The following is a 25,951-nucleotide window of genomic DNA, read 5'->3' on the forward strand; positions in this document are numbered from 1 at the left end:
TCTGTGTGTGTGTGTGCGCATGTGTATATGCGAGCGTGTGTGGGTGTGCACGACTTTTGGGGTGAGCTTGTGGAGCAGCCAGAGAGAGGATAATATGAAACAACTCAGCTTGAATTATATCTGTATCTTGTAGCGGAATAAGAATGTCAGTTTGTGTGAGCTGCACCATACATCCTCAGCTTTTTTCATCTTTAAAGATACAAGTTAATTTCTCGATGGCTTTTATAAGATTTGGTGAATGTTCAACTTTTCTCGATGTTTTCCCTCTTTGCCATAATTATTCCTGCATACCCCAGCTACCTTTTAAAGCCTCCCCCTGTGGTATTCCAAGTGTTTTCCTAAGCTTATCCTGTTTTTCCTGCCTTTTCCCTGGTGGTTTTCCCACACTAACCTCAGCTGACATACGCCATTATGCTGGTCGGGTCGAGCGGATGTGTCAGACACACAGGTCAAATAAATAAAAAGTGGGAACCTGAAGCTAATTCTGGCCCGACTCGTCTCTGCAGGTCACAGTTCCTTTAACCTGTGGATAGCCGTCGTCCCAAAGGGAAATCTGCTCTTTGACCTTTCGTCAGTCATAACCTGGATTAGTCGCCCCTCTTTTCACACTGATGAGCTCTGGTTCTGTCTTTTGAAACTTTTTGTCACAATCATACCTTAAAGTGGAGCCAAACTAAAAGATCACAGGGAATTTGTAATGTAAATTAGATTTACGATGAAACACGAGAAACGTAATGCATAATGGGGTGTAAAGCTCTTCAATAAAGCTTTTAACCGTCCACTTTATTCCCCGAAGGAGTAGTGGATTTCCAAGGCTCTGTTGACTTATTAGACCCCTGCTATTACCGACAACATACCACACATACCTCAATTTGTACTCTTCCAGATAGTAACACTTACACACACTGTGTGATTTGTTACAAAAGGAGATGGTTTTAGATGCAGCTTTTTTTGTTTTTGTTTTGCTTTTTTCAATTGAATCTTAAAATAATCCTTAATTTCCATATTGCTAATTTCCTCATATCTTCCTGTTTCCGCCAAACTGCTCAGTTAATGTCAATTTCAGACACTTGAAAGCACTATTGAAATAGGTGTAGCCTGTGTGTAAACAATGAAACCTGATAATGTTGCTTTAAACCGCTCATATGCTAACAATACACTGATGTGTTTTACTTACTCCCAGTTAGTGCACAGGATTGATGCTTTTTGTTTTTCAACAAAATATCAAAAATGTCATACTGTATTCAATCACAGTGACAGCAGACACCTTGGGGGAGTGTTTAGCAACCTTTGTTGCCCATTAGACTGTAGACTGAGTAATTCCAATTGTATCCTCAAGGTTTTAGAGCATGAGAAATGTTTTCCCATGTGGGCTAATTTTTCAGCCATCAATCATATAAATATGTAATATTGGTCCTTTTTATAATGTCACTACAGATTTTGTTATAAATAAAGGGGTTGTTATGACATTATGATTTACTTTTTGACTATAAAAAGTTTCTTGGTAAAATTAACTCTTGAAATACCTTTCAAAAAGACTGTATTTTTGATATCTTCCATTGTGAAGTATTTCAGTGGGATAAAAGTTGATATTGTGAGACAACTGAAATTAGTCAATGCAGACAAAATTAAATTCAATACATCTCTTTATCGTACGTGGAGTTGCTATGATTTTCACACCAGGATAGTGTGAGAGTTTGGCTCGATTTCATGTTTAATGCTGAAAAGACCAAACCGCTGCGACAAGGTCATGTAGTTACAGCAGCTGCTCTTGGCCCAAACGAACACTGGCCAGGAATTAGAGCACAAGCAAAAAGGGCATCCAGCTCATGGATTTATCAGGATCAAAAACGGCAATCTATCGTGTTCAGACCGCGTCACACACCCAACCTAAAAAACAGACACAACAAACAGAGGAGCAATTAAAAAGGTTGCTTTTGTGAACGACCACAAACCACGGTGAAATATAGTCATCTGACCACGTGCTGATAAATGTCCGCAGGTCGTCATCGTTCCACGTCTGCCCAGGAGACATTTCACCCACTGTTTCTTAGTTTTTTCCAGCTTTCTCAGGCTCCCGCGGTCCACTTCTCTCTTTGGTTCATTTCCTGTATTTGCTCTGCTGGATCAGTCCGCCAGCCTTTCGCAACGAAAATTAACTGCACCAGGGTTCACTTGTTGAGTGTGTATTAGACTGCAGTTGAGCTTTCCTCCCTCCATAAATGAAAGAAACTCTTTGAGGAACTTGGGAAATTTAATGTGTATACTATGCTATATTTTGCCAGTGGACCAGCCCTGAATTGCTGTGTATTTTAATGTGAAAACATCGGAATAGATGCAGTTTTATTCCCCAATAATTCAGCTAAAGGGCAGATGTGTATACCGACGCGGTGTGTGTGTGTGTGTCTCTGCAAATGCAAGCCTTCTTACATGCGAGCTGAGCATCTGGTGCAGCTGTTTGTCTTGCATCTCCTGTGTATTATTTACATGTGGATTAGTTCAGAGTGGCTGGATCTGCAGTATGTAAGATTAATATCTAACCTGTCAGAACAACCTCTGCAACAATTCCTCTCTCTGAGGAAGGAAAAAAAAAAAACCCTTCCACCATCTCGTCCTTCATTTTCCATCCCTCAGATCTATAGTCCTGACCTCTCGCTCTCTCATTTAACCAGCCTTCATCTTCTCTGTCATGTCTCTTTCCTCCGCTGAAGCCTCTCTTTCTCCTTTCAACCACAATGACGCCTCATGTATTAGATCAGCCTTTATGGATTTTTCTCTCTTTGGCCTTTACCTGCTTGTAAAAACAGGAAAGATATATCCTCCGCCCTCTTCTATCGGCCTTCTGTCGTCCACTTTCTTTCCCGCCGTCCTTTCTCTCTCGCCCTGTCTTCTAATTTTGTTCATTTGCGGCGCTGTTCACCTCCAAGTTGTGCCAAAGCAATTACGGCCGAACAAGAAGACAATTTGCCATTAATTTTGTGTGTTAATTTAATCTCCCTCTCCTCTTCCAAACTAATAATAAAAGATAAAGGCCTTCCAGGTATCAGCGCCACAGTACGCAGCTAATTCAGATGTGTCAAAAGTTGAGGGATTTTCTAATTGATTGCTCTTATTTCCTCTCTTATCTGTCCTCTGTATTTACCCTGCGTTTGTCTCCTCTCCTCTAGGTGCACAGTAACAACCGCCACACGCAGGGCGTGCGCGTCTTCAGCAAAGTCGAGTGTCTCTTCAAGCCCAGCATCCTGCAGCCCTGGTCGGCTCCCGCCCTGACCCTGCCTGTGCCCCTGGAGGACCTGAAGGACCCGTCCTCCCGGCCCATCACGCTCCCGCTCGGCGCCCGGCCGGCTCAGATCCTCCGCTGCAAATTCTACTTCGCGGACCGCTGGCTGCTCATCAGCGAAATATCGTTCCTCTCTGGTAGGAAGCGGATTTGAAGTGGTCAGTTTTGACGTCTGTCGGACGGGCGGTGGAGATAATATGGGAAGCTTTGCTTCTGTGTCACACTTATCCAAACAACAATTCTTTATACCAGTCCAGAAAAGCTGTGGCTTTGCTCAAGTAGATGTAGAAGATGAGAAAATGTTTTTCCCTGTCAAAGACTGTTCTACTGTGATGTCCAGTCACCAAGATTTATCTCTCAAGGAAAGTCTTGTCAAGTAACTGAGGGGGATTCAAGGAGAAGACATTGTTTTGTTTTCAGCATAAAGAAAGGCCATTATTGGAAAACTGTATTCTCCAAAAAGTGTAAATTACTGATGTTGTTTCAGTCCAGATCGTTGACGAAGTAGACGAGTTATCCATCTGTCCTTCTTCGATATAGTTTGTTGTGGAATTTTTGGTGAATCAGAGCCAAAGATGACGAGTCAAGGTGTTGACGCTGCACAAGGAGGATTTATTGAGGACGGCAGAGGATACACACACAAATCAGCTGATTGAGAGCAAGGCTGCTGCTCCGAGGAGAACCCAACCCAACTCTGCCATAACTTACAGCCAGATATCACGAGAATAGCAGGTGTTGTTCCTCAGGGGAAAGCTCATGAGACCAAGTGACTTCAGACAAAACAGGGCGTCCTTCGCACTGTGTTCCTGAGAACTTAAAGATAAAGCATTATTCCATATCATAGTTTTTCTAACTCAGGCTCGCCACAGGTTTGAGGTCATGTTTACTGAATGTGTCTGAGGGCAAGAAATGCTGGACAGGTCACCAGTGACTCACAGGAAACACACACACACACACACACACACACACACACACACAGTCTTGTATTTCTATCCTTGTGGGGACCGTCCATTGACTCCCATTCATGTCTAGCCCCTAACCCTGACCCTTACCCTAACCCTAACCCACACCACAACAAAGCCTAACCCTAAAGAAATGTTTTTGCACTTTTACTTTTTTCAGTAACAACAACATGGTCAAGAAAACACTGTTTCTCCTACTTAGGACCGGAAAAAGGTCCCCACAAGGCACGTCGTTCCACGTTTTGCTATCCTTGTGGGGACATTTGGCCCCGACAAGGATAGAAATACAAGAACACACACACACACACACACACACACACACACACACACACACACACACACACACACACCCTGCAGGCAACTTAGTATCACCAGTTGACTTTAAATACATGTTTTGGGTCTGCAGGAGAAAACTGGATTACCTGTAGAAAACCCACATACACACAGCGAGGACGTGCCAACTCCAGGAAGAAAGGCCCCGGAGCCTGGAATCGAACCAAGGGTTGTCTCACTGTGAGAACTTAACTACCATCCAGCCGTTTAAACACTGGCTGGGAACTGTCTGCAGGTTCTGTTCTGGAACTGCTTGTTCAGAATAGGATTAACTTAAAACCACCAACACACTATTATCTTGTTGAGTAAAATAAAAAGAATTATCCAATTCAGCAATAAAACGAAGAAGTGTTGACAGATTTTTTTTCAATATTTCAAGGAGCTGATATCAGATATCTGGTATTTCCCATCATTCTGAGAGGCTGTGCATTCACTGTAAATATGAATATTTAGTATTAATGTGCCTTCAGTTCATTGTGAACCTTATTAAGATTGGTAAATTGTTTACTCTTTGCTTCATTTGTTGTCATCACCTCCTTCCTCCTGTGTGCTGAGACCGAGCCACGCAGCAGAAAGGTTTGAAAGCTGAGATTTATGCTTCTCTGATTGCAGGGGAGATAGAGGACTCCAGCGCCCCTGCTGAGATCACTGTGACTAATTAAAGTGTCCTCTCTGGTCAAAAACACTGTCAGTTGTGATAGGAATCAGCAAAATGCCTTGTAATCAGACCGATTTCAGGGGGTTGTGGTGACTCGACCCAGCTGTGGCCTGACACATCTGGGCTGCTGCCAGACAGGTGATAAATAGCAGGATTGCTCGTGCTCTAGTGTGCTTTGAGGACTAGTACTGAACTAGAGTTTACAGCGCAAAAGCCCCCAAATCATGAAGCCGTTCAGCGTGACTCCAAGTCCACAGAGTCCGCTCACATCTGCCAATTGAACCTGTTTTTTTTTTTACCACCAAATGCATCGATATGGCTTCCTGGTGGCAAACTGTGAGTAAGCAAAATATCCCGCAGGCTATGATTATGAAAAAAAGTCAGTGATCCAGACAGCCCATAGTGGTTTTCCAGTTAAATATTCCTCACAGCCTCCAGTCATATACATCCATGAGCCATCTCTCACATGAAGGGGGCCGTATCAACGTTTGGCGCTCGTTCGGCCTGAATCAACAAACACGATCCCTGCATGCTCGCAGCAGTCTGCAGCTTTCAGAAACCGAACTCCCTCCAGCTCTGAACTCTGCTCCTGTGTTATCATTTAGTCATACATACGCAGAAAACAGCACTTTAAAACTCTGAATTTATTCAGGTTTTATGAATGTAGAATTTTAAAAAATGTGCATCGGCCCTCATTTACTAGATAAGATTAAAATCCAATATCTGACAGTTCTTTAATATATATATATATATATTTTTTTTTTTGCTTTTGACGATATTGAGAAGTTTTTTGCGATCAATCTTTTTTGTCATCAAGCGGTCGTACTGTGGAGCTCAGTGTAATGAGCAGTATGTTTGGATGCAGAGCTTTACTTCTCTGGTTTCTGGAGATGTTTTAATCTTCCAGGCATCATAAATGATCCAGGAGTCATTGTAATGAGGACGCCGTACGCTGTCTGGCTGGACAGATATACAAGTCCTGTCAGGCATCTTAAGCTGGTTTCACACCAACCCAGCAACCTGCTAATTTTAACCCACATGGAGGGTGTGTGTTCAGCGTGGATGTAGAGTCAGTCTACACAAAGATCTTGCTGCATTGATATTTAATCTTAAAAGAAAAAAGCCCAAATATATTACAAATTATGCATTTCAATGTCAACATTTCTCTCTGTGTTTTTATTCTTTCAGAGCCATTTGGGAGCGACGGCACAGACACCCATTCATTTCCTCCCAATCTTCCCCCTGACTCCAGTTACTCCCCTCCTCTCGTTAACCTCACCTCCTCGGCTCCGTCATCGACACACAGTCCCTCAAACGCCTCCACCAGCCCCTCAGGTGAGTCCTGCCGACCCTCGTCTTCCTCCCTCCCAGAGCGTGCCCCTCCCCTCTTTTCCCCCATTGTCCTCTCTCTCTCTTTCACTTCCTCTTCATCGCTGCTCTCAAGCCTTTTTTATTCCGCTGATCTCTCTGTCATCTCCTCTCGTCTCCTTTTATCCAGTTGTGCTTGAGTGTGTTGGCAGTGTGAATCTTCGCCGTCTAAAGCAAATACCAAACGCAAGCAGTGCCAAAGGAGGCCTGTGATTGACGAGCTTTCCTGATTTAAGCTCTCAGCCTGACTTGGCCAGATTCACGTCGTATATGTTTCATTTGAAGGCAGGAAGAATCTGGCTTCAAATTCCAGGTGGAAGCTTTTAGTTTCTAAGTCAGTATAAGTAAACTTTTGTAAATTTTCACCGCGACGGACGAGAAACCGCAAAGAGCTTCACTCCTGCCATCCGTGATTTTCTCTTTTCATCGCTCCCTCCTTCATCATCTCTTCTCTCACCCGTCCCTCCTTCTGTGCATCCCTCGCTCCTCCAGAAGCCCTCACCACCCCCCTCGCCACGGACACCACTGGTAACTGGACGCTGTCAGGTGAGCGACCAAAACAAAAGGAGGGAGATGAAGCGAGCGGGGTGGGGAGCTCGCTCCATCTGCTCTGGCGATCTGCCAGCGTCTCAGAAGTGTCCCACTGCTCGGTGGAGAGCATGAAGTAGAGCAGAGGAGAGATTACAGCGACGGGCTTTGGCACTGGGCTCTGTCCCCCGGGTTTGAAGATATACAGCTGGAGGAAAAAAACATTAACAGAGCCATAGTAAATTATATTTATGTAGAATAACAACTTGGCTTCCTGCGGTCTCACAAACTGCATGCTTTTTTTTTTTTTTTTTTTGGGGGGGGGGGGAACTGGCTCTTGGCGAAACTACTAAACAATAACAGGCCTTTTACTGAAATGGTTTTCTGTGGCATGTATGCTGCTTTGTCTGTCACGACTGTGGTTGGACAGCTTTGTTTAGGTTTATTGATTGGTGTTCAGTGTTATCTGTGAATAATTTGCTTGTTGGTCTGTTTTTTCGTGTGGGTTTTCAGGTGTATTAATCACGTATTTATGTGCTCGCCTGCGCATAAATCCACCTCGTATGGCGTGCATGTCTTTGTAGTCGGGCCCTCTAAACTGACAAATTGAGATTGTAAAAACGGTTTCAAGACTTTCTACATGAGCAGGTTTTACACCAAACGGCTTTGTGAAAACTCAAATAGCGCATTACGTTTGACCTTCACAGGAAGAAAGTACAACCGAGTGGTTTTGAACACAGAGAAGTGCTTACACACGCTGTGTTCCAATCAGCGGGCTGGTAGAAGCTCTCCAGTCTTTCTGAGCATACTAAATGTGCACTCACACACACTATTCCCATCTGATAGTCAGTCGGCTCAATTAAACTATGTTGGTGCGTGACCTGAGCGAGTGCGTGCCTGCCGAGCAAGCCAGTCAGACTCAACAGCGCGTCGTCTCACCCCGGCGTGTGTCTGCACAGCCCACACGTCGAGGCGCGGCGCCGCATAGTGATACACACACACATAAGGGCCTCAAATAGCAGTAGAGCCGGCGCAATCACGCGTGCATACACATACCTGATGTTTCATCCTCTTGTTTGCGTTCTTTAGGGCCTGAATTCGCTGCCGTTACATCGAGGGCGGGGCTCCCAGTGGCCAAAGACGACAGCAGCAACACGGCTATTTTGATCGGCTGCCTGGTCGGCATCATCTTGCTGCTGCTGGCCGTGATAGCCGTCATTCTTTGGAGGCAGTACTGGAAGAAGATACTGGGAAAGGTACGTTCGAAGTCACATGCGCTGCTTCGGTGCCTGTCGGCGGTAGTTTGTAAGTTTAATGTGATGTGTAATGCGAGTTATGCTTTTCGAAGATGAGTTATCGGCGTTGAACCACGTACATAGCTGTGCACAGCTCTGTTGCTTGAGATGCACACACATGCCCTGCAGGTGTTTGAGGCTGCAGGTGTTTTATCAATGCAAAGGTAAGATGCCAACAAACAGCCAGAAGTAATAAACCACCTGTCAGCTCCTGTTTATGTTTTGCCAAAACCCAGATTACATGAATTCTTAATGAAAGTCATCAATCTGCAGCACAGATCTACTTTCACCTGGTCTTTTTTTTTTTTCCAGCACTTCAGGTGCAAGGAGACCTTTAACAGTTGTTTGTTTTGTCGAAAAAAGAAATTGTGGTCATTTGTTCAAAAAAAAAAAATGTCTGCCTTTGCTAAAATTTAAAACTCAGATTTCAAGATGTATATTATGTAATTAATCCTATATGTTACTGCTGTTTTCCCTTTTTGCATTGTCAGCCTTATTGTTTAATGAGAACCAGCCCGTTTCTAACTCTGGAGGCGATGTCCACCTTTTCTCAACAGCAAGTGTCAGTTTGTCTGCAAACTTCTGCAGCCCCTGCATGATTTAAATACCACAGGAATACACGTGTATTTATATTTTATCATCTAAGTTTTTATCCCTATAATAATTAATTCAAGCTGTGAAGCAAATTTACTAATATAGCCGAAAGAGAAATGGACAAAAAAAACACGGATCAGGTTGCCGCCTGTGAAGTACAATAGAAAAAGTGTAGAAAATATTCTCTTTTTGTTTTTTCCGGCGTGTTAGTCACCCCAGAGAATGTAGTGGTTAAAAATGAATCCATTAATACGAAAAGATGCCGGGTAAAATTAAATAATTTCTGTGAGCAAATACAAACTGTTTATTCCAGCTACTGCTAAATATTTCACCCTGTTGCTTTGACAGTTTGTTGACATTGCGATATTAGGAGTAGACACATACAAAATGGCCTGTTGAGACTGTAATTTGTTGCAGATCTTTACCTTATTTTTTTTTAATCAACAAGTTGGGGGGGGGGGGGGGGGTTAGGGGTTGTCTGTCTCTCTGTGTTTGTCCTTGGTAGCATGCGTCCATTGAGACATAATTTTATTCACTTTTCATCTTTCTCATCTGTCAAATAAAACCCGGCATTGTTGTACTCACATCTTTCACAGAAGGACATTTGAAAAACTGTCCACCAGGTTTCCTTTCCAGGAACAGTGTCTCCTGCAGTTCACACTGTCTGTGCATCATTCTGTTTTTAACCGTTTTCAGGGAAGCTGCATCGTGCAGAATATAATGGCTCTAAGTAAGAAATGTTTACGTGCTTGATTTAGCTCAGTCGCCCCCTTAAACCAGTTGTATGTGATTGATCGTAGCCTGAGATCACTGCTGTCAGTTCTTTGGCAGAGCAGCCCTGAATCTCCATCTGGAAGTGGGAGTCCTTTTATGTTTACTGCTAATTGCTCAAAGATTACAGTCTGTCCCAAACACCTGAAGCACTTCTACCGCAAAGATATTTGAAACGGTGCTTTTGCATGACCCGTCCTGATGTGAGATCTCTGCCCCGCCAGGCTCAAGGTAGCCTGTCCAGCGACGAGCTGCGAGTCCACCTCTCGGTGCCGTCGGACAACGTGGTCATCAACAACACCCACAGCTACTCCAGCCGCTACCAGCGGATTCACACTTTCCCAGACGACCGCGACCACGACCGAGAGGGAGAAGGGGAGTATCAGGAGCCGAGCGCCCTGCTCCGGCCCAGAGACCACAGAGACAGCACGGGTAAGACGGGAACCACATGGGTCTGATGTATTGTATTTGAAATAAAGTTTGAAAGCCAGAAATTGAGTCGGGCCAACCCAAGAAAGGGCATATTGTTTAGCAACATGAAGTGGCGTGACATAAAACACGCAGTAAAACATGCTAACAATGCCACAAACGGCTGGCACGGCTTCAGTGGAAAATGTGAAACAGTGCAAACTTCCATATGTAGCGTGTTTAGAGCATATATGTGGTTTATACGGGACGGCTTTGTCTGCACGCCTGTTTGTGCATTAGCACACTGTTGATCATGTCAACGAGTAAATTTATTCAGAGAGGAAAAGCAGCAGGAGAAAGAGAAGTTGCACGCACATCACACACACAAGGGCATTACAGTGGTATTTCACCATGCCAAACACAAGTAAATCAAACCAAACACGCTGCCTGGAAGAGTGCCTTTATGAAGATGCACTTTCACAGAGGGGGCACAAAAGAGCTATTGTTCTGAGGAAAGAAGAGAAAGAGAAGAGCGAGGGGAAAAAAAATGGGAGAGTAAGGAAAGGAAAGGCATTCCTCCGCTTGCTTTGTACCACAGGAGGTCGGCATGCCGGTTTTTACAAGGCGCCTGTGTGAGTTTGTAATAACACGAGTAACAGAAACATTATTTCATCCACTGGTTTTTGTTATGTTTGGTTGTGGCCTGAGTTTTAACTTGCCTGTTTCCTGCAATGCTGCCATGTTCTGTGCTCCATGCGTCCGTAATGCAACTCCCCTCCATCCGTTTGTTTCACTACTGAAACGCTAACAGTGCCGTGTTGATGGTTGTTGTCGTGTTTTGTTGTGAGTATTCATTTGTATAATCTGTATTGTGGTGACTGCTCGTACCAAACCTCGTCCTGTGTGTCTTTGTGTGGATGTGTGTGTGTGTTCATATATGCACATGTCCTCCCAGCCTTGCTGTTAAACAGTCCGGCCTGTCACCTGCTCGCACCAGACCACAGAAAAGGCTCCAGAGCTGTAGTGGTCTCCAGTCCTGCTCAGGCTCCAGAAAAGAGCCTGAATGTGCCGCAGGGTAAGAGAGCTCAGACTGGGCCACAGCCGGGATCGGCCCCCGTCTCTTCTCTGCTTTTCTAGAAACACTGTGATGGGGCAGTGTGAGTGGCGTCGTATAGACCTCCTCCCAGGTTTCACTGGGTCTTTGCATGTGTCTGGCCTTCGTCATCTCTTCTTTTTTACTCACAGTTTTACTCACAAATCAAGTCACCCTCCTTCACTCACCACTGAAAAAGCCCTGCCTGGTGTAAAGGAATGGTTGAACTCACAGGGAATTCAAAAGAAGTTCACACTTTCCAAAAAATAGATCGCTTTTTTTTTGTCTTTTTACATTATTTTCTGAAAATGTTGATGTTCTCAGAAGCAACTTATTGTTTTAAAGGTTGCAGATAAGAATATATGGTGTGAATTGTACAATATCATGAGTAAATATACTTATATAATATACTATACTAACAAAACTCAAGTAGACAAAAGTAAAATATTCGTAACTATTAGTTTTTTAAAAATCAGTAGTTGCTTTTAAATGTAGCTATTCCATTACTCCTCAGCTGTCTCATAGTTGTGTCTTAATAATGTGCTCATAGTCATATTTTCCAGTGATTTCAGGAATCCACCGGGGACAAAATCACTTCAAAACTTCAACATTAAAGCTTTTAATGGAGGCAATTATGAGTCTCTCAGGAAAACTGCGAACTTTGTGATGGACAGCGGAGTAATTCACATTTCATCAGCACAAGGTCTTTTAACCGCCTTCAACATCACTCTTAAAAGGCAAAAGATCCAATGTTTAATGAATTATTTAACAAATTTATAAAGCAAGCCAGAAGCAGCTCCGTCGCCGCTCTGTGACGTCTGCATCGTTCCTGCTGCACAGAGATGAATCGACTCACAGGACGGTCTCCGTCGCATCTACAGTAGTAAATGAGCCTCCACAGCATCTAAATAACTGCATTAGTCAACCTCTCTGTATTTTATTTTCAATTTGTTTTGTTTTTTAGTTTTGTGCAGGTTGCAGTTTTTCAAGAAACCGGTGAGAGGGAAGGGAGGTTGTTTCTTTTCAAAGCATTCAAAGTAGTGAATCTAGTTTAAAACTCAGATTTATGATATGTATTAAACTGAAGGATGCATTTTTAGAACTAGTTAAATGAAAGTGTCACACTGTAGCGGACAACCTGAAGAGGAACAACAGTTGCTCGCCGTCTTAACTCACTCGCTCCTTCTTTCAAAGTGAAATATTCTCTCTACAAAGCTTCCAGTTGTGCTGATTATTGCCCAGATCCCAACAGTCACTGAAATAGAAAGGTTTTCGTGTGAACTTTCTCGAGAAGTCCAACGTTACTCAGATGTATTGGGAGTGATTTCGGAGGAAACAGCAGAACTTTGACTCTCGATGCGTCGGAGTGTCAGATCTGTTTTTATTAGTTTTTTTTCAGCGTCCCCCTCCATCCTGATAAGAACACCCTGCTGTGACGCCTCTTTTTCATACACAACTCAACAAAGAAATGCAAAGAGTTTTATTTTCAAGTGAAATTCCCTCTGAATACAAACTATCTCTTTACATCAAGCTGCCTGAAGTCACTCATTTCCTTCACAGACGAGGCATCAGTGTTAAAGCAGAATATTTCTCTCTCCCCACCAGCCTGCGGTTTGGACCTGGACATGGAGAAAGGTTTTCCCCCGGCGCACGAGGAGCCTCCCCCCTACCCCGGCTCCCCTCCGTACCCCTCGCTGTCCCCTCCCGTGTCGCCCCCGCTGCCTCCAAGCGTCCCCCACTACGCCGAGGCGGACATCGTGAGTCTGCAGGGCGTGAGCGGGAACAACACCTACGCCGTGCCCGCCCTGACCTCCTCCAGCCCCGGGGCCGACGCCTCGCCGCTGCCCGAGCTGCCCCGCCAGTGTCTCATCTTCAAAGAGAAGCTGGGGGAGGGTCAGTTTGGGGAGGTGAGGAGACGGAGGAGGAGTGTTTTATGTGTGTGTGTGTGTGTGTGTGTGTGAGGTTGTGGAGGAACGACGGCGCTGTAACAGGGTTATTATTTCCTCTCTGGAAAGGTGCACCTGTGTGAAATTGAGAACCCTCAGGACCTTCCCAACCTGGAGTTCCCCTTCAATGTGAGAAAAGGGCGCCCTCTTCTGGTGGCGGTGAAGATACTGCGGCCCGACGCCTCCAAGAACGCCAGGTGTGTAGCATCGCGCCGGCAGATCCGCCTGGACTCGGGCGTGTGCGTGATTCACAGTTTTTATCTGTGTTTTTACAGCTTTTCTCTGCCTTCACACTCCGCCGGGGGCTCATTGAACCACAGCCTTCTCACTTACAATGGTGTTATGAAAATATTAACCAATGTTTAGTACAATTTGCTATTTGCAAACTAAAAGTGTGTGCTGCTTTACTTCACTGATAAATTCCTCTTTATTGCAGTAGTATAATTTTATAGTAAGAAATTATTAGCAACTTAGTCAACTACGACAAGAACAAAATCGGTTGCTTTGTTGTGATGTACATAGTTTTGGATGATATCTGCGGTTGGCTCCAAAGAAAAATATTTCTTATTCGTGATGTTTGTGTTTTCACCAGCTGTGTATTTACCCTGCCTCTGTCTGAGTTACACACTGAGCAGGTATTTTCAACATGCATGAGCTCATGTTTCAAGTCCTTTTTATGTGAGAGCTGTGGCAAGATAAACATATTGACCTGCAAAACAAATCGATGGGAGAAGGAGTGTTGAAGGTCACTGTGACCTGCAGGCTCTGGTGGTGATTTTTAAAAGAAATTTCTCTTAATTCGTTAATGGGATCAACATAATTGCTTGATAATATCTTCAATTTAAATGCCCAGTGGAGCAGAGACAGAATGCAGACTCTGCCTCTTTCCTTCGGCCTTTTCATCTTCTAGTTCAGTGCTTTTCTGCTCTTCAGTCGAGCTCCGTCTCTCAGACGTTTCTCACGTTTCTCTTTCTCATTCTTTAGAAATGACTTCCTGAAAGAGGTGAAGATCCTGTCGCGCTTGAAGGACCCAAACATCATCCGGCTGCTGGGAGTGTGTGTGAGCAGTGACCCCCTCTGTATGGTCACCGAGTACATGGAGTGCGGAGACTTGAACCAGTATCTGTCTCACCGAGTGCTCTTGGACAAAAGCGGGCCTTCACACAATACGCCGACCATCAGGTAACCACTGTGAACAAATGCACACACACACACACACACACACACTCCAGTAGCTATCAATTAACGTCTTTCCTCTTGTTATCTTTTCCCCACAGTTACCCGGCACTCATCTCCATGGCCAGCCAGATCGCTTCAGGAATGAAGTTCCTCTCGTCCCTCAACTTTGTGCACCGAGATCTGGCCACTCGGAACTGCCTGGTCGGGGGCGAGAGGGGTGACAGCGGAGAGGACCCGGGCGGCGAGCGTCACATCAAGATCGCGGACTTCGGCATGAGCAGGAACTTGTACGCTGGAGACTACTACAGGATCCAGGGCCGGGCCGTGCTGCCGATACGCTGGATGGCCTGGGAGTGCATACTGATGGTGAGGAGCTCTGAAAAACTCTCATCGGTCTGTTTCAAACAGGGGAAACTTTTTGATCAGAGTGATTTTTTTTTTAGGCGTCATATTCTTTAAAATGCCTTTTTTAAATCCCAAATCCCAACAATGTTTCTCCACATGTTCTGACTGGACCTGTTCTCATGAAGGTGACTGTCAGTGGCTGCTCTTGCCGTGTTTTCTCAGGGTAAGTTCACGACGGCCAGCGACGTGTGGGCTTTCGGAGTCACTCTGTGGGAGATGCTGAGCGTCTGTCAGGAGCAGCCGTACTCCAACCTCACAGACGAACAGGTCATCGACAACGCCGGGGAGTTCTTCAGAGACCAGGGCAGACAGGTGAAGCTGATGTTAACCATCACGACAGCCGATGTTTAATTTAGCTTTAGATTATTGCAGCCTGGGCCTAAAACCACATTTTAAACTTTACAAGGACACACTTGTCTCATATGAAGTTCATATTCTGTACACAGTTGTTTGTGTGTTATTGCCTGATGTCCTGCAAATCTAGAGCTTTTTTCCCTTAAAAAATAATTACATTGTTGATTTAATTCTTTTAAAACGTGCTCATTTGATAGTTAATGTGTCAAAAGTAATTTGATCATACATATAAAAAAATGGATTTTGACATATTCAGTATAAATGTTTTGCTCTCAGGGTCAATCAGGTGCTTCTGAATCCTCTCAGATAACAAGACACATTTTGCTTGTTTAAACGTAAGCTGTTCCTAAATTTCTTTAAATCTCCACACAGATTTATTCCATTTCATGGTTTCTCACTTGAACTCAGTAACTTTGAGGCGTTTCGTGAGCTCTGCTGCCATCTGGTGGTTATGTGGAACATACCCCACTGTTCTAACAACAATCTAATGTTAATTTAAAAAAAAAGTAGCTATAAAAAGTTCTAAGAAACTGAATCAAGCTATAAATGAATGATTACAAGATTTGATAAAAAAAATTAAATGATCATTTTGAATCTGGGGGAAAACTATTGTCCGGTATAATGAAACGTCTCCTCTGTCTGCAGGTGTATCTGAGCAAGCCGGCCGTGTGTCCTCAGGGTCTCTACGAGCTCATGTTGAGCTGCTGGAACAGAGACTGCAAGCTCCGACCCTCCTTCGCCGACATCCACTCCTTCCTCACCGAGGACGCCATGAACATGGTGTGAAGAGAGCCGTGGAGGAGGGAGAGTGTGTCGCTCTGTCTCACAGCCTTGCTGCGGTGGTAGTCGAGGTGGTGGAAGGTGTGGTGGAGGTAGCACAAACACACACACACACACACACCTGTCGGATGGGAAGTGAGAGTGAGTCACTCGCTTTTTTGTTTTTTACTTTTTGGGTAGATGGGGGCTGAGAGACCGCTGGTTCGGTTTTTACTTCCTTGTCAGACCCCAGGTATGAAACTAAACACAGTTTCTGATTGGGCCGAGCTACATTTCTCTGGGTGGTGGTGGTGGGTGCAGTCTGCATAGGAAGTTTCTCTTTTCAGATTTTTTTTTTTTTTTTTTTTTACAATCAATGATGGTGTGTGTTCCTGCTGATTAGAGCTGCAGAGGTAATGGTGTAGCATGCTGAATCACAGACAAGCCTCTGAACTCCGGCCAGAGCAAAGCAAGAAATTAATAGCTATAAAGTTTTATTGACTTCCTTTATCGGCGTCTCAAACGCTACATGCAGGGTATCGGGTGACGGTGCGCATGTGCTGTGAACTCTGGCTGCACGGGACACACCAACGTCGCAGCACCTGTTGTTCTGAGATCAGACGGCACACAGGGATTGTCTTAGTATTTATAGTATGTATAGGTCACCGCACACATTGTAATCAGTCTAATTCAGGAGGGTCGTTCCGGCGCCAGATCCTCTGGCTAAGTGAAATCCCCTCAGTGGAAGAAGAGTCTAAAACCTGAGCAAAAGATCTTCTGCCTCAGCTTCATGTCCCACAGCCACACGTGACTCCACCTTTCTTGGGTGCTGATGTAGAAAGATGTGAACTAACAGCAGCAACCCCCGCCCCCCTTCTGCCAGTGACGGTGTGAAGCTCACTAGCAGCCACTGATTCTCCCAACTCCCGTCTTCAAATCAAACCGTGCACTCTGTGCCAAACGGACTTCTCAACCTTGAGGAAAAAGGCACAGCCGCCGAAAAAGCCCCCCCACTGCTGCCACAGAGGCAGAGAGCCGATCCTGCCGTGGACGGGACTTCTTCAGACGCACCTGCTCAGGCGTCTCGGTGGTGAATGACTTTATTGTTTTGTATCGGGCTGTGACTCAGTCACAGAGGGTAAAATTCCACAGCCAGCAGCACTTTAAACCCTTCATGTGTAAAGAAGCTCCTCTGCGACGGGCCCCAGCCGTATGATTCCTGTCCGAGTGGATTCTGATGCATTTCACTCGCAGTGATTTCCAGGAGAGATCCCACATGTGGGACAAAATCCCTTTGCCTTTTAAAATGCTCCCCAGAAAGACATTGCCAAACCATTAGGTGTAAGATTTTTTTTTTCCCCCCCCTTGAAATAGATCCTTAAGTCATTTCAAAGGTTTGATGTTTTGTCTGAAAACCATCGGTGTGTTGGGAGATGTATGCTCACCCAGCTATCTGTTCATCGCTCAGCTTTAAATCCGTCAACCGGCGACCCTCAGATGAGGAGTGCTTGGACTGGACTCACCTCACGGTTAAAAATTAAATCTACCGAGGTCGAGGCGATCAGCCCCGAGATGATTAAGATTATGAACTTATAGAAGTTTACTCCATGTGAACGGATGTGCCATTTGAGTCATTTTTGATACACTGTAGTTCAACTAAACCCATTATTTTTTTATATACTTATATAAATACTGTATGTACTTAGACTCTCCTCGATGTTTGATTTTGTCCCATTGTGTCTTTGAAGCTGAACATTACTGTTTGTACATATTTTAAAGACAGAATTGTAATTTCCTTTACTAATATATCGAGAACTCTTGCTACATTTGGGGTCTTCTGTGTCTCTGTAGAACGCTTGCTACCTTGATGCTATTGTAATTCAATGTGTTGTCTATTTTTGTAGATGTTTTAATAAAGGTAACCTTTTCAAATAAGCCACTGTGTGTCCCGTCGTGATAAATTAAGGTGGTGTTTACAGTTTAGCTGGTATAAATGCTGCATTACTGGAGTCCATTAATGGATGTGTGTCAGCACGTCGTCAGCGTCAGCATCAAGGGAAAACATGGCACTCTGCTAGCAAGCATCACTGCCTTCACTGTGGTGTTCTGGCAGAGTAAAAACAGAGTTGTACTTAGTGATTATGTAATATTTTATTGTTTACTACAGCTCTTCATTGATAATTGATACAGCTTGCACAATGTTAGGCTTTTTTTTTTTAACAAGCATAAACATGCAACCATTTGTTTGACGTATTAGTAACGAGTAGATACAAAAGGAGAGACTAATTTGGCTTTCTTCTACAGTCATCAAAAGGGATGACTAATGGCTTTAGATCAGTTGAATAAGAGGAAATAATCCCTGACAGAAGAACGTTTGAGCAGGTTTAACAGCATACTGAGAGGTTTCTGACCAGGCACTTGGCGGTAACAAAATGAAGAAGGCTCTGGAGCTGGAAAATAATCAACAGTCTGGGAAAAAAAAAAATTAAATTAAATCTAAATTTTCAACAGTACATATAAATGCTCTAAAACTACAAGTGCTAAAATCAGCCAAAGCCTGATAAAATAACGATCACATTAGCATAGAAATTCAGTATAACTGATACACTCCGTCAAATTTGTGATTCTGAGCACACGGCAGAAAGCACATCAAACAGCAGGCTGGTTAGTGAGCGTTAGAGATCGTCCTCCTCATTTTCACAAACACACAAACAGGTCGAGACGACAACCGCAAATGAGGGAATGCTGCATCGCAGATATAGGTCAACATTGCTTTTTTCCAACCACAACAACCTTTCACTGCTCTGAGCAGGAAACCGACGCTGCTCGTTCCCATCGACGACTTCCTCCCCCTTCATCTTGAGACAAGGTACTGGTAAATCTTCCATCTCCCACCTGCCGCTCTAGCTGACGACGCTGGAGGCAGCGGTACAGTCAGTTACGACACACAGCGACAGAGTCAACTAACTACGGCTAAACTTCATCCTGCGGTGACAAAAACCCGACCGGCGAAAAATAAACAAACTGGGACCAACAACACAACATCCCCCAGAGCGCACAGGGAAGGAAACGTTAAAGATGCATTAGTGTTTGACGTTTGCTCTCTGATCTTGTCATTTGCAACAATGCAGCTCTGGCTGAGGCACACCGTACGTGGAGGGGTGTGTGGGATATGTGTTGCAGCGGGAGCGGCAGCAGAATTGGTAGGATTGCTTTGCATCGTTTGAAAGGCACAGAAAAATCTGATAGCAGCCTAAAAGTCTCTTCATATTTTGCATGAAAAAGTTGAAAAAAAAGTTTTTAGAAACCTATTCCCCATGCAGGAAGTAATAAAGACAGTCACAATGTAAAAAGTTGCATACTGAATGTCAGACATAAGACAGCAGAGGAAACAGAGGTTTGGTCTTTCAGGTAAAAAAAAAAAAAAAAAAAACAAAAAAAAAAATCCACAGCTGCTTTCCCTGCCGCTGTTTCTGTAGTGACTCGCAGCAAAAAGCACAACAGCAACAACCAGGAACAGTAAAACAAAATCAAAGGAGGAGTGAGAGTCTCAGCTGGAGGAGGAAGAGGCAAAAGAGACACACAGTGAAACACATGCATCCACACAGATGAAGAGACACAACTACACCTTTACTGAACTAATACAGTGGTTACAGGCAGGAGGAGGAGCTGTGGAGCTCCGCCTCTTCATCACACCGACGCTCCCGCTCTCCTTAATACACCGTAGTGGTTTGTCCTGCAGCCTGAGGGGACAAAAAGGAGAGACAGAAGTTAACACACCTGTGTGACGTCGTCCGCCTCATGCAGCGTTGAGCACGCGTCGCCCTGCGTACCTGGGAGATGTCCACTCCGGTCAGCTTCTCCACCGTGGCCGGCAGCCTGGTCATGATGTCCAGCACCTCTCCGGCCAGTTTGGACGCTCCGACCTCTGACCCGCCGCTGGACACCATGGTGATCTTCTGGGTCTTCGACAGGGGCTTGCTGATCTCCTCTGCCATCTGCAGCAACAACCAAGATCAGTGAGTCCACAGAGAGAGGGAGAAATGTTGAAGGGATGAGCAGGACGGCGTTTTGTCCTCTACTGACCAGCGGCAGCTTCTCCAGCAGCATGTCCACCATGGCTCCCTCTTTGTACTGCTTGAAAGCTTCCGCCTTTTTGGCCATCTGCTCAGCCTCGGCGCGACCTTTAGCCTCCAAAGCAAAGGCCTCCGCCTCTCCCTTCATCTGCATTGACACAAACATGCACACACAAACACACACAGAAATGGGCTAATTAAAGTCACGAAAGGAGCCCAGGAGTTTGATTACAGGCTTAAACTAAGGTAAAGGGAGAATAACAAAAGAAAAAGGAGCAGCACCAAGTGGCAGTACTCACTTTGATAGACTCTGCCTCAGCCTCGGCCTCCATGATGAGCTGCAGGCTGCGGCACACAAGACAGACCGTTACACAAACTGCTCCGCTCTCTTCAGCACTGAACATCATATCGGGCCTGATTCACTAAAATCCTCTTTAAAATGTGCCAAACTGCCAAACGGGGCGACAGTAGCTCAGATGGTAGAGCGGGTCGTCTTATAACCGGAAGGTTGGCGGTTCGATCTCTGCTCCCGCAGGCGTAAAAGTGTCGCTGTGTCCTTGGGCAAGACACTTCACCCACCTTGCCTAAGTATGAAAATAGTGTGAGAGTGAATGGTTGATGGTAGACAGAGGGGCCGATGGCGCAGATTGGCAGCCTCGCTTCCGTCAGTCTTCCAGGGCAGCTGTGGCTACAGTAGTAGCTTACCACCACCCAGTATGGACAGAATGAATAATGCAATGTAAAGCATCTTTGAGTGTCCAATAAAGCGCTATATAAAACCAATGCATTATTATTAAACTGCACGATCACCAAACAGATCAGCCTTTCAGTTCGTACATGTTCTGTAAGTGATCAACTAAGAAAAACACTGAGTGACGACATGAGCAAACAGGAGCATTGTGCTGTTAACACGACGACGCTCTGCTGGAAAGGTCTGCTGTTTACATTGACCCTGCAGAGATTGGACGGAGCTCAGAGCTCCTACAGGCAAACTCTGATGGAGCGGAGGAAGTTACAACATATGCTAAAAGTCAATAAACACTGCATTGTACATTAATCTGTTAGCATAAACTCCTCCCAGTATTTTGCCCGATTTGGAACACACACTCCACCCCACATGCTGAAAGGACAGTGCCAGTCACAGCCATCAGTGCGTGCCACCAGGAGATCAGAAAGATCAAGTTTGAACTTGTTTTTATACAAACGAATCTTCAGTAGCTCGGGCCCTACCGTGGCGGCGCCGCAGTACTCACCGCTGAGCCTCAGCCAGCCTTTCCAGGCGGTACTTCTCAGCCTCGGCAGGCTTCTTGACTTTAGCTTCCAGCTCCTTCTCCTTGCGGATGATCTCCTGATCTTGCAGAGTGATCTGCTGGGTACGCTCCACGACCTGAACCTGCATCGTCTCCTCCTCAATGCGCTGCTTGGTCTTAGCCACCTGGCGTGGGAGGAAGGAAAGCTTCTCGTCAATGAAAGGTATTCAGAGACTGTCAACAACTAGGAATGATGCCAGTTGGCCCAGCTCAGACTTCCTTAGTGTTACAAAAAAAAAAAAAAACTGTAACATAATAAGAAGACAGATCCCAGGAGAGGTAGCTTCACCTGGAGCTGATAAGCCATTTCTGACTCAGCCTTCTTGGTGTTGACCTCAACGTCATAGGCTGCTTTCTTCAGCTCGTAGTCTCTCTGGGCCTTTGCCATTTCGATCTCATTCTTGTATTGAGCTGACACCTTCTCCTGCATTGCGTGGGCCTCCTGTTAAACAAGAACAGCAGGGCAGAGAGAAAATGAAGATGTTTTTCAGATTATCCTCAGGAGCGAATAGAGATAATGGTCACTTACCCTGATGACTGCATCCCGCTTGTACTGAGCCTCTCCAATCCTGGCGTCCTTCTGCACCTGGGCTGTTCTGGCTTTGCCCAGGGAGTGAAGGTAGTCCTGCGAAACAGACAAGAACAGATGAAAACCACCATGAGACAACCCAGCCGGAGCAAGAAGGAAGACAGAGCACAAGACAAAAAAAAAAAAAACCAGGAGATGATGCGGTCGCAGCACAAAGCACTCAGTGCTAATTCATGTCTGCAGCGAACTGAGGCTGGGGGTCTGTTCAGTCAGACACAGTCAATACCAATCACTTAAATGCATTACTGTAACAGAGGAAGCCATCAAAGGCTAAGAGCTACCGCAGAAAAGATGGCTCACAGTAACAGAGCGTTCAGTCTAATCTTTGTCATTCGTGCTGAAAGAACATGGAGCCAAACGAACGCGACACACCTGATCGTCATGAACGTCTTTGAGAGTGTAGCTGACAACACCGATCCCCATGTTGACCAGGTCAGAGGAGGCCACTTGGAAGACCTGCTCGGAGAACTTCTTACGGTCCTGGTAGATCTCCTGCAGAAAAATAGTCAAACATATCATTGGAAGTCATTTATGCACTGTGGAAACCCGTTCAATCAGTGCTTAGGAAGTGTAGATAGAAATCCATGACAACTAAGAGCATTAAAAAAATAAATAATTATAAAGTTGATACACTGACCTCCACGGTCAAATGGGCAATAATGGCTCTCTGATGTCCCTCCAGTGTCTCGAGTGCGATCTGGGCAATCTCTGCTTCAGACTTGCCCATAAACATCTGACAGGCGGTGGCCAACATCTCCTTGTTCTGGCCCTGGATCTTCACCTGATTAAAAAAAAAAAAAAACTGATCCAGGTGGAGTTGATTCGACCATGATTTATAACAAATGTCAAATAATCCCCCCATTCTCGATTACTCTTTTCAGTATCACAATCCCACTTAAAGCTCACCAGTGTCTGATTTCAATGACTTCAGTTCTTTCTGTCTTTAACCTTTCATTCAGCATAAGACAATCTCAGCTGCTGTCTTCCTTTTGCTTATCAACATACAGGGATTTCTTTTCTTCTTTTTCTCTCTGGGAAATAGATCTGCACCAGTGTTTGCTTGTTGTCCAGTATTTAGTCAGCATGCAGGTTTTCAGATTAATCACTTCTTGAGGTAATGTATGAACAAATTCGATTTCTTTTTCCATTTCTTCCATTGACAGGTAAACTGATCAGAGTTCCCAGGACTGCACATAAACTAATTAAAACAATGACTAAATCCCATCCATCTGTGTCAACAGACACAATCTGTGAATTAAGACTGATCACAGACAGACACAGGCTGAATGAAAAAAAAAAAATTCAAATGTCAAATGCAACAGGTTTCACAAAACGTGATCTTCAGGCGTACCTGCGCGATGCCAGTCACAGAGATGGGGACACCATGGCGGGTGTACACTTTGTCACTCTTCACATTTAGAGTCAGAGTGTTGAGTGTGATCCTGAGAGGAGCATTAAAGAAATGAAAAGAAGATGAGATTTAAAAGAACAAGTATCCTTGACAGCATTGTGATTAATGATCAACAGTCCCTACAGGCACTTGAGGTTTATGATGACACACACCTATTTTATGTTAACATTAAATTTTTATGAGCACAGTTAAGGCTACGTTGAAATTATAAAATACAGAAAAAAGACAACAGACTGAAAATGGGATCACCTCTGGATCTGCTGAACACATGGCAACACAAACACTCGTCCTCCAGCAATCATTAGAGGTGGAGAACGGCCAAAGCCTGGAAGAGGGGGAGGAAGGGGGGGGGGGGGGGGGGGGGGGGGGGGGGGGGGTCACATAACATAAACATTGCACTACTGAGTAACACAGAGGAGGTTACTCATTACTTTAAATGGACAGGCACACTTTATCCCACACAAACCAAATTACAAAAAAAAGTAAACAAGTCATTTGTCCTTTCAAGCTTCAGTTAAAACTCGACAACTGGAAAACTCCACTCTTGCTCCAAGCTGATTATATATATTGCTCAATCTCATCCATCAAGGGACATGCAATGACTGAATGAGTCACATAATACTCGATCAGTGTACACAAACGTTCACTGAAACATGATTATAGCACCACATTAGCACAATGACCTTCAAGCTTCTATTAAAAACAAAACAGCACTGTGCCTAAATGGCTTTAATACCCAACAGGGAATATTCTGTTTTTCTAAATTTCCTGTGTTAATGTGGGAAATGCATCTCCATTACCAGACACCACCATGGCTTCATTGGGTCCACATGTGTAAAACATCTTCAGTCCTGATAAGAGACAATAAAAGGAGACTTCATCAGACATTTTGACATTTACCAAAGTAAGGGTTGAATACGTGGGTTAAGAACAGTGATGTTAAAGAGCTGAAATCAAAATAGGGAACTAAATAACATCAAACAAAGAAACACATTGAAAACCAACTGAGCTCATAAAAAGCCTCTTCCTTTTTTCTTTTTCACACCAACATCTCAAACCCTGAGGTCTTCATTTATGTAAGGTCAAATCATTCTGATTGGTCCTGCTGTATCATCATTTTGGCAGTTCTTAATATTTACACATCACCCACCCACCCATAAACAATATTACAGTCGGAAGTGACTGACACACACGCGCCTGCGCGATAATTCGGATTCATTCATAATTATTAAATTAGATATTTCTTAAACGTTTGTAAATTTGGGCCTAAAAAGTACAAACTGTTTACACAGACTACAGGTCCATCTCAAAATATTTCAAAGAATATTTCTGAAATTATTCAATTCTAACTGCGAACATCCATATTTGTATATGTATGAGACAAAAACCTAGAATTTCCAAATCTTCTTATTTACTTCAAACTACTAGTTATCACGTAATGTCATGTGAACAGGCCTGCTTGTGGTTTGCCTAATATTGCTAAACATTTTTTTCTCGAAGCAAGATATTCCCAATATTAAGCACTATCAACAGGAAGTGACTTAACATGTACATGATGGGCTGTCAAATAACAATAATTAGGGCATCAAGTGACCAAGAACAAGTTTAAAGGAATCAGATTTAGTACAATAACTCCAGGACAAATTCCCATTTGCGCCTGTCAGTCATTTAAAGCACAGATCTAATTAAATTTCCACTGTGAACCTCGACGCTCCTTCTCCGTCCCATCAAGCCCGGGACGGAGCAGCCTGCTCGGCGTCACTTCAACCCGCACCGCGGGAACAAAATCACCAGAAGCTGCACCCCACCCTTCACTGCCGCCCCCCACCCATGTTAACATGAGATAGACACGGTCGTGTTCATGTTTTAATCGATTAACGGTGCACACGGTCGCATGCTAACGCTAGCTAGGTCGATAACGTCACAACGAGTACGGCCGGGAGAAAAACCGCCCCAGCATTTATTTACACAACAACCACACGATGAAACACGCCAAACACGCTTCAACTTACCGATATGTTAGCAGCGGGGAAACGCAAACTTCTCCCAAATAAACCCAGGTAGTGACTGTTTCGCTGTGAGGTTCGTTTCCCGACAACCGGAATCACAAAAATGTCAGTTAGTACAGAGAAGCACTCACTGACCACGCCCATCCGCACTGAAGCAGAAGCAACACCGCGGTCTGTCGCCCCCCAGCGGCCGACACCGAGAACTGCACCTTGATGTCATCCTGCACATGACCTGATGCAGCAAAACACAAGTTTTCAAAGCAAAAGGTCTGTGGACAGTTCCAAGGGGAAAAGGTTTTATTCTGAGGCGCAATTGTTAAATTGAGAAAGTCAAAGGTGTCTTTTACTACTACTTAGACTAGTTTCTGTTGACTCGGTAACTCAGTTCAACATTGATTTCATTCAGACAATTTTTTCCAACACGATTTTAGAGAATCAGGCCTTTGTGTACATTAAAAAATTTTAAATCTTGAAGTTCATCTCATGAAAAATGAGAGTAAAAACAAAAGTGTTGTGTTTATAGGTTCAAGTTATACAAAGCTCATTTTATCAATATCAAACCAAAAAACAGACTTTTGTTTAGTTTGGTTTGGATCGAAAGCCAACTTCGAATAAATGTTTAC

At 44.4% G+C, this 25,951-nt stretch overlaps 2 protein-coding genes across 5 annotated transcripts in view; one reads left to right on the forward strand and one right to left on the reverse strand.

Moving 5' to 3' along the window:
• Positions 1-17,868, forward strand: part of ddr1 (discoidin domain receptor tyrosine kinase 1) — a 50,497-nt gene extending 32,629 nt beyond the window's left edge. The window contains exons 9-20 of one of the 4 annotated variants that reach the window (XM_030103077.1): positions 3,168-3,417; positions 6,422-6,568; positions 7,094-7,147; positions 8,219-8,385; positions 10,014-10,221; positions 11,153-11,272; positions 12,896-13,197; positions 13,306-13,433; positions 14,221-14,418; positions 14,514-14,781; positions 14,983-15,132; positions 15,820-15,960. In XM_030103077.1, the coding sequence (XP_029958937.1) occupies positions 3,168-3,417; positions 6,422-6,568; positions 7,094-7,147; positions 8,219-8,385; positions 10,014-10,221; positions 11,153-11,272; positions 12,896-13,197; positions 13,306-13,433; positions 14,221-14,418; positions 14,514-14,781; positions 14,983-15,132; positions 15,820-15,960 (2,133 nt within the window). Of the gene's footprint in view, positions 1-3,167; positions 3,418-6,421; positions 6,569-7,093; positions 7,148-8,218; positions 8,386-10,013; positions 10,222-11,152; positions 11,273-12,895; positions 13,198-13,305; positions 13,434-14,220; positions 14,419-14,513; positions 14,782-14,982; positions 15,133-15,819 lie in introns of all 4 variants that reach the window. The other 3 variants (XM_030103078.1, XM_030103080.1, XM_030103079.1) reach the window with 3 other exon arrangements.
• Positions 17,869-18,065: 197 nt separating this feature from the next.
• On the reverse strand, positions 18,066-25,469 carry flot1b (flotillin 1b). The gene is made up of 13 exons (XM_030103161.1): positions 25,332-25,469; positions 24,120-24,170; positions 23,569-23,644; positions 23,260-23,350; positions 22,546-22,689; positions 22,281-22,400; positions 21,849-21,944; positions 21,609-21,761; positions 21,263-21,444; positions 20,309-20,354; positions 20,020-20,157; positions 19,767-19,931; positions 18,066-19,676 (listed from the first exon to the last, which is right to left on the reverse strand). The coding sequence occupies exons 2-13, from the start codon at positions 24,160-24,162 to the stop codon at positions 19,647-19,649; spliced, it is 1,284 nt and encodes a 427-aa protein (XP_029959021.1). The 5' UTR covers positions 24,163-24,170; positions 25,332-25,469; the 3' UTR covers positions 18,066-19,646.
• Positions 25,470-25,951: the final 482 nt, after the last annotated feature.

Source organism: Salarias fasciatus, chromosome 11 (genome assembly GCF_902148845.1).
Source record: "Salarias fasciatus chromosome 11, fSalaFa1.1, whole genome shotgun sequence".
Taxonomy (NCBI): Eukaryota; Metazoa; Chordata; class Actinopteri; order Blenniiformes; family Blenniidae; genus Salarias; species Salarias fasciatus.

Bases quoted from the DNA above. Each gene is read 5' to 3' on its own strand.
- flot1b (XM_030103161.1), bottom strand. From the start codon at position 24,162: ATGTTTTACACATGTGGACCCAATGAAGCCATGGTGGTGTCTG. The intron at 23,645-24,119 runs GTAATGGAGATG...CCCCTCTTCCAG, and splicing joins TGAAGCCATGGTGGTGTCTG to GCTTTGGCCGTTCTCCACCT. The intron at 21,762-21,848 runs GTAAGTGACCAT...CTTGTTTAACAG, and splicing joins AGCGGGATGCAGTCATCAGG to GAGGCCCACGCAATGCAGGA.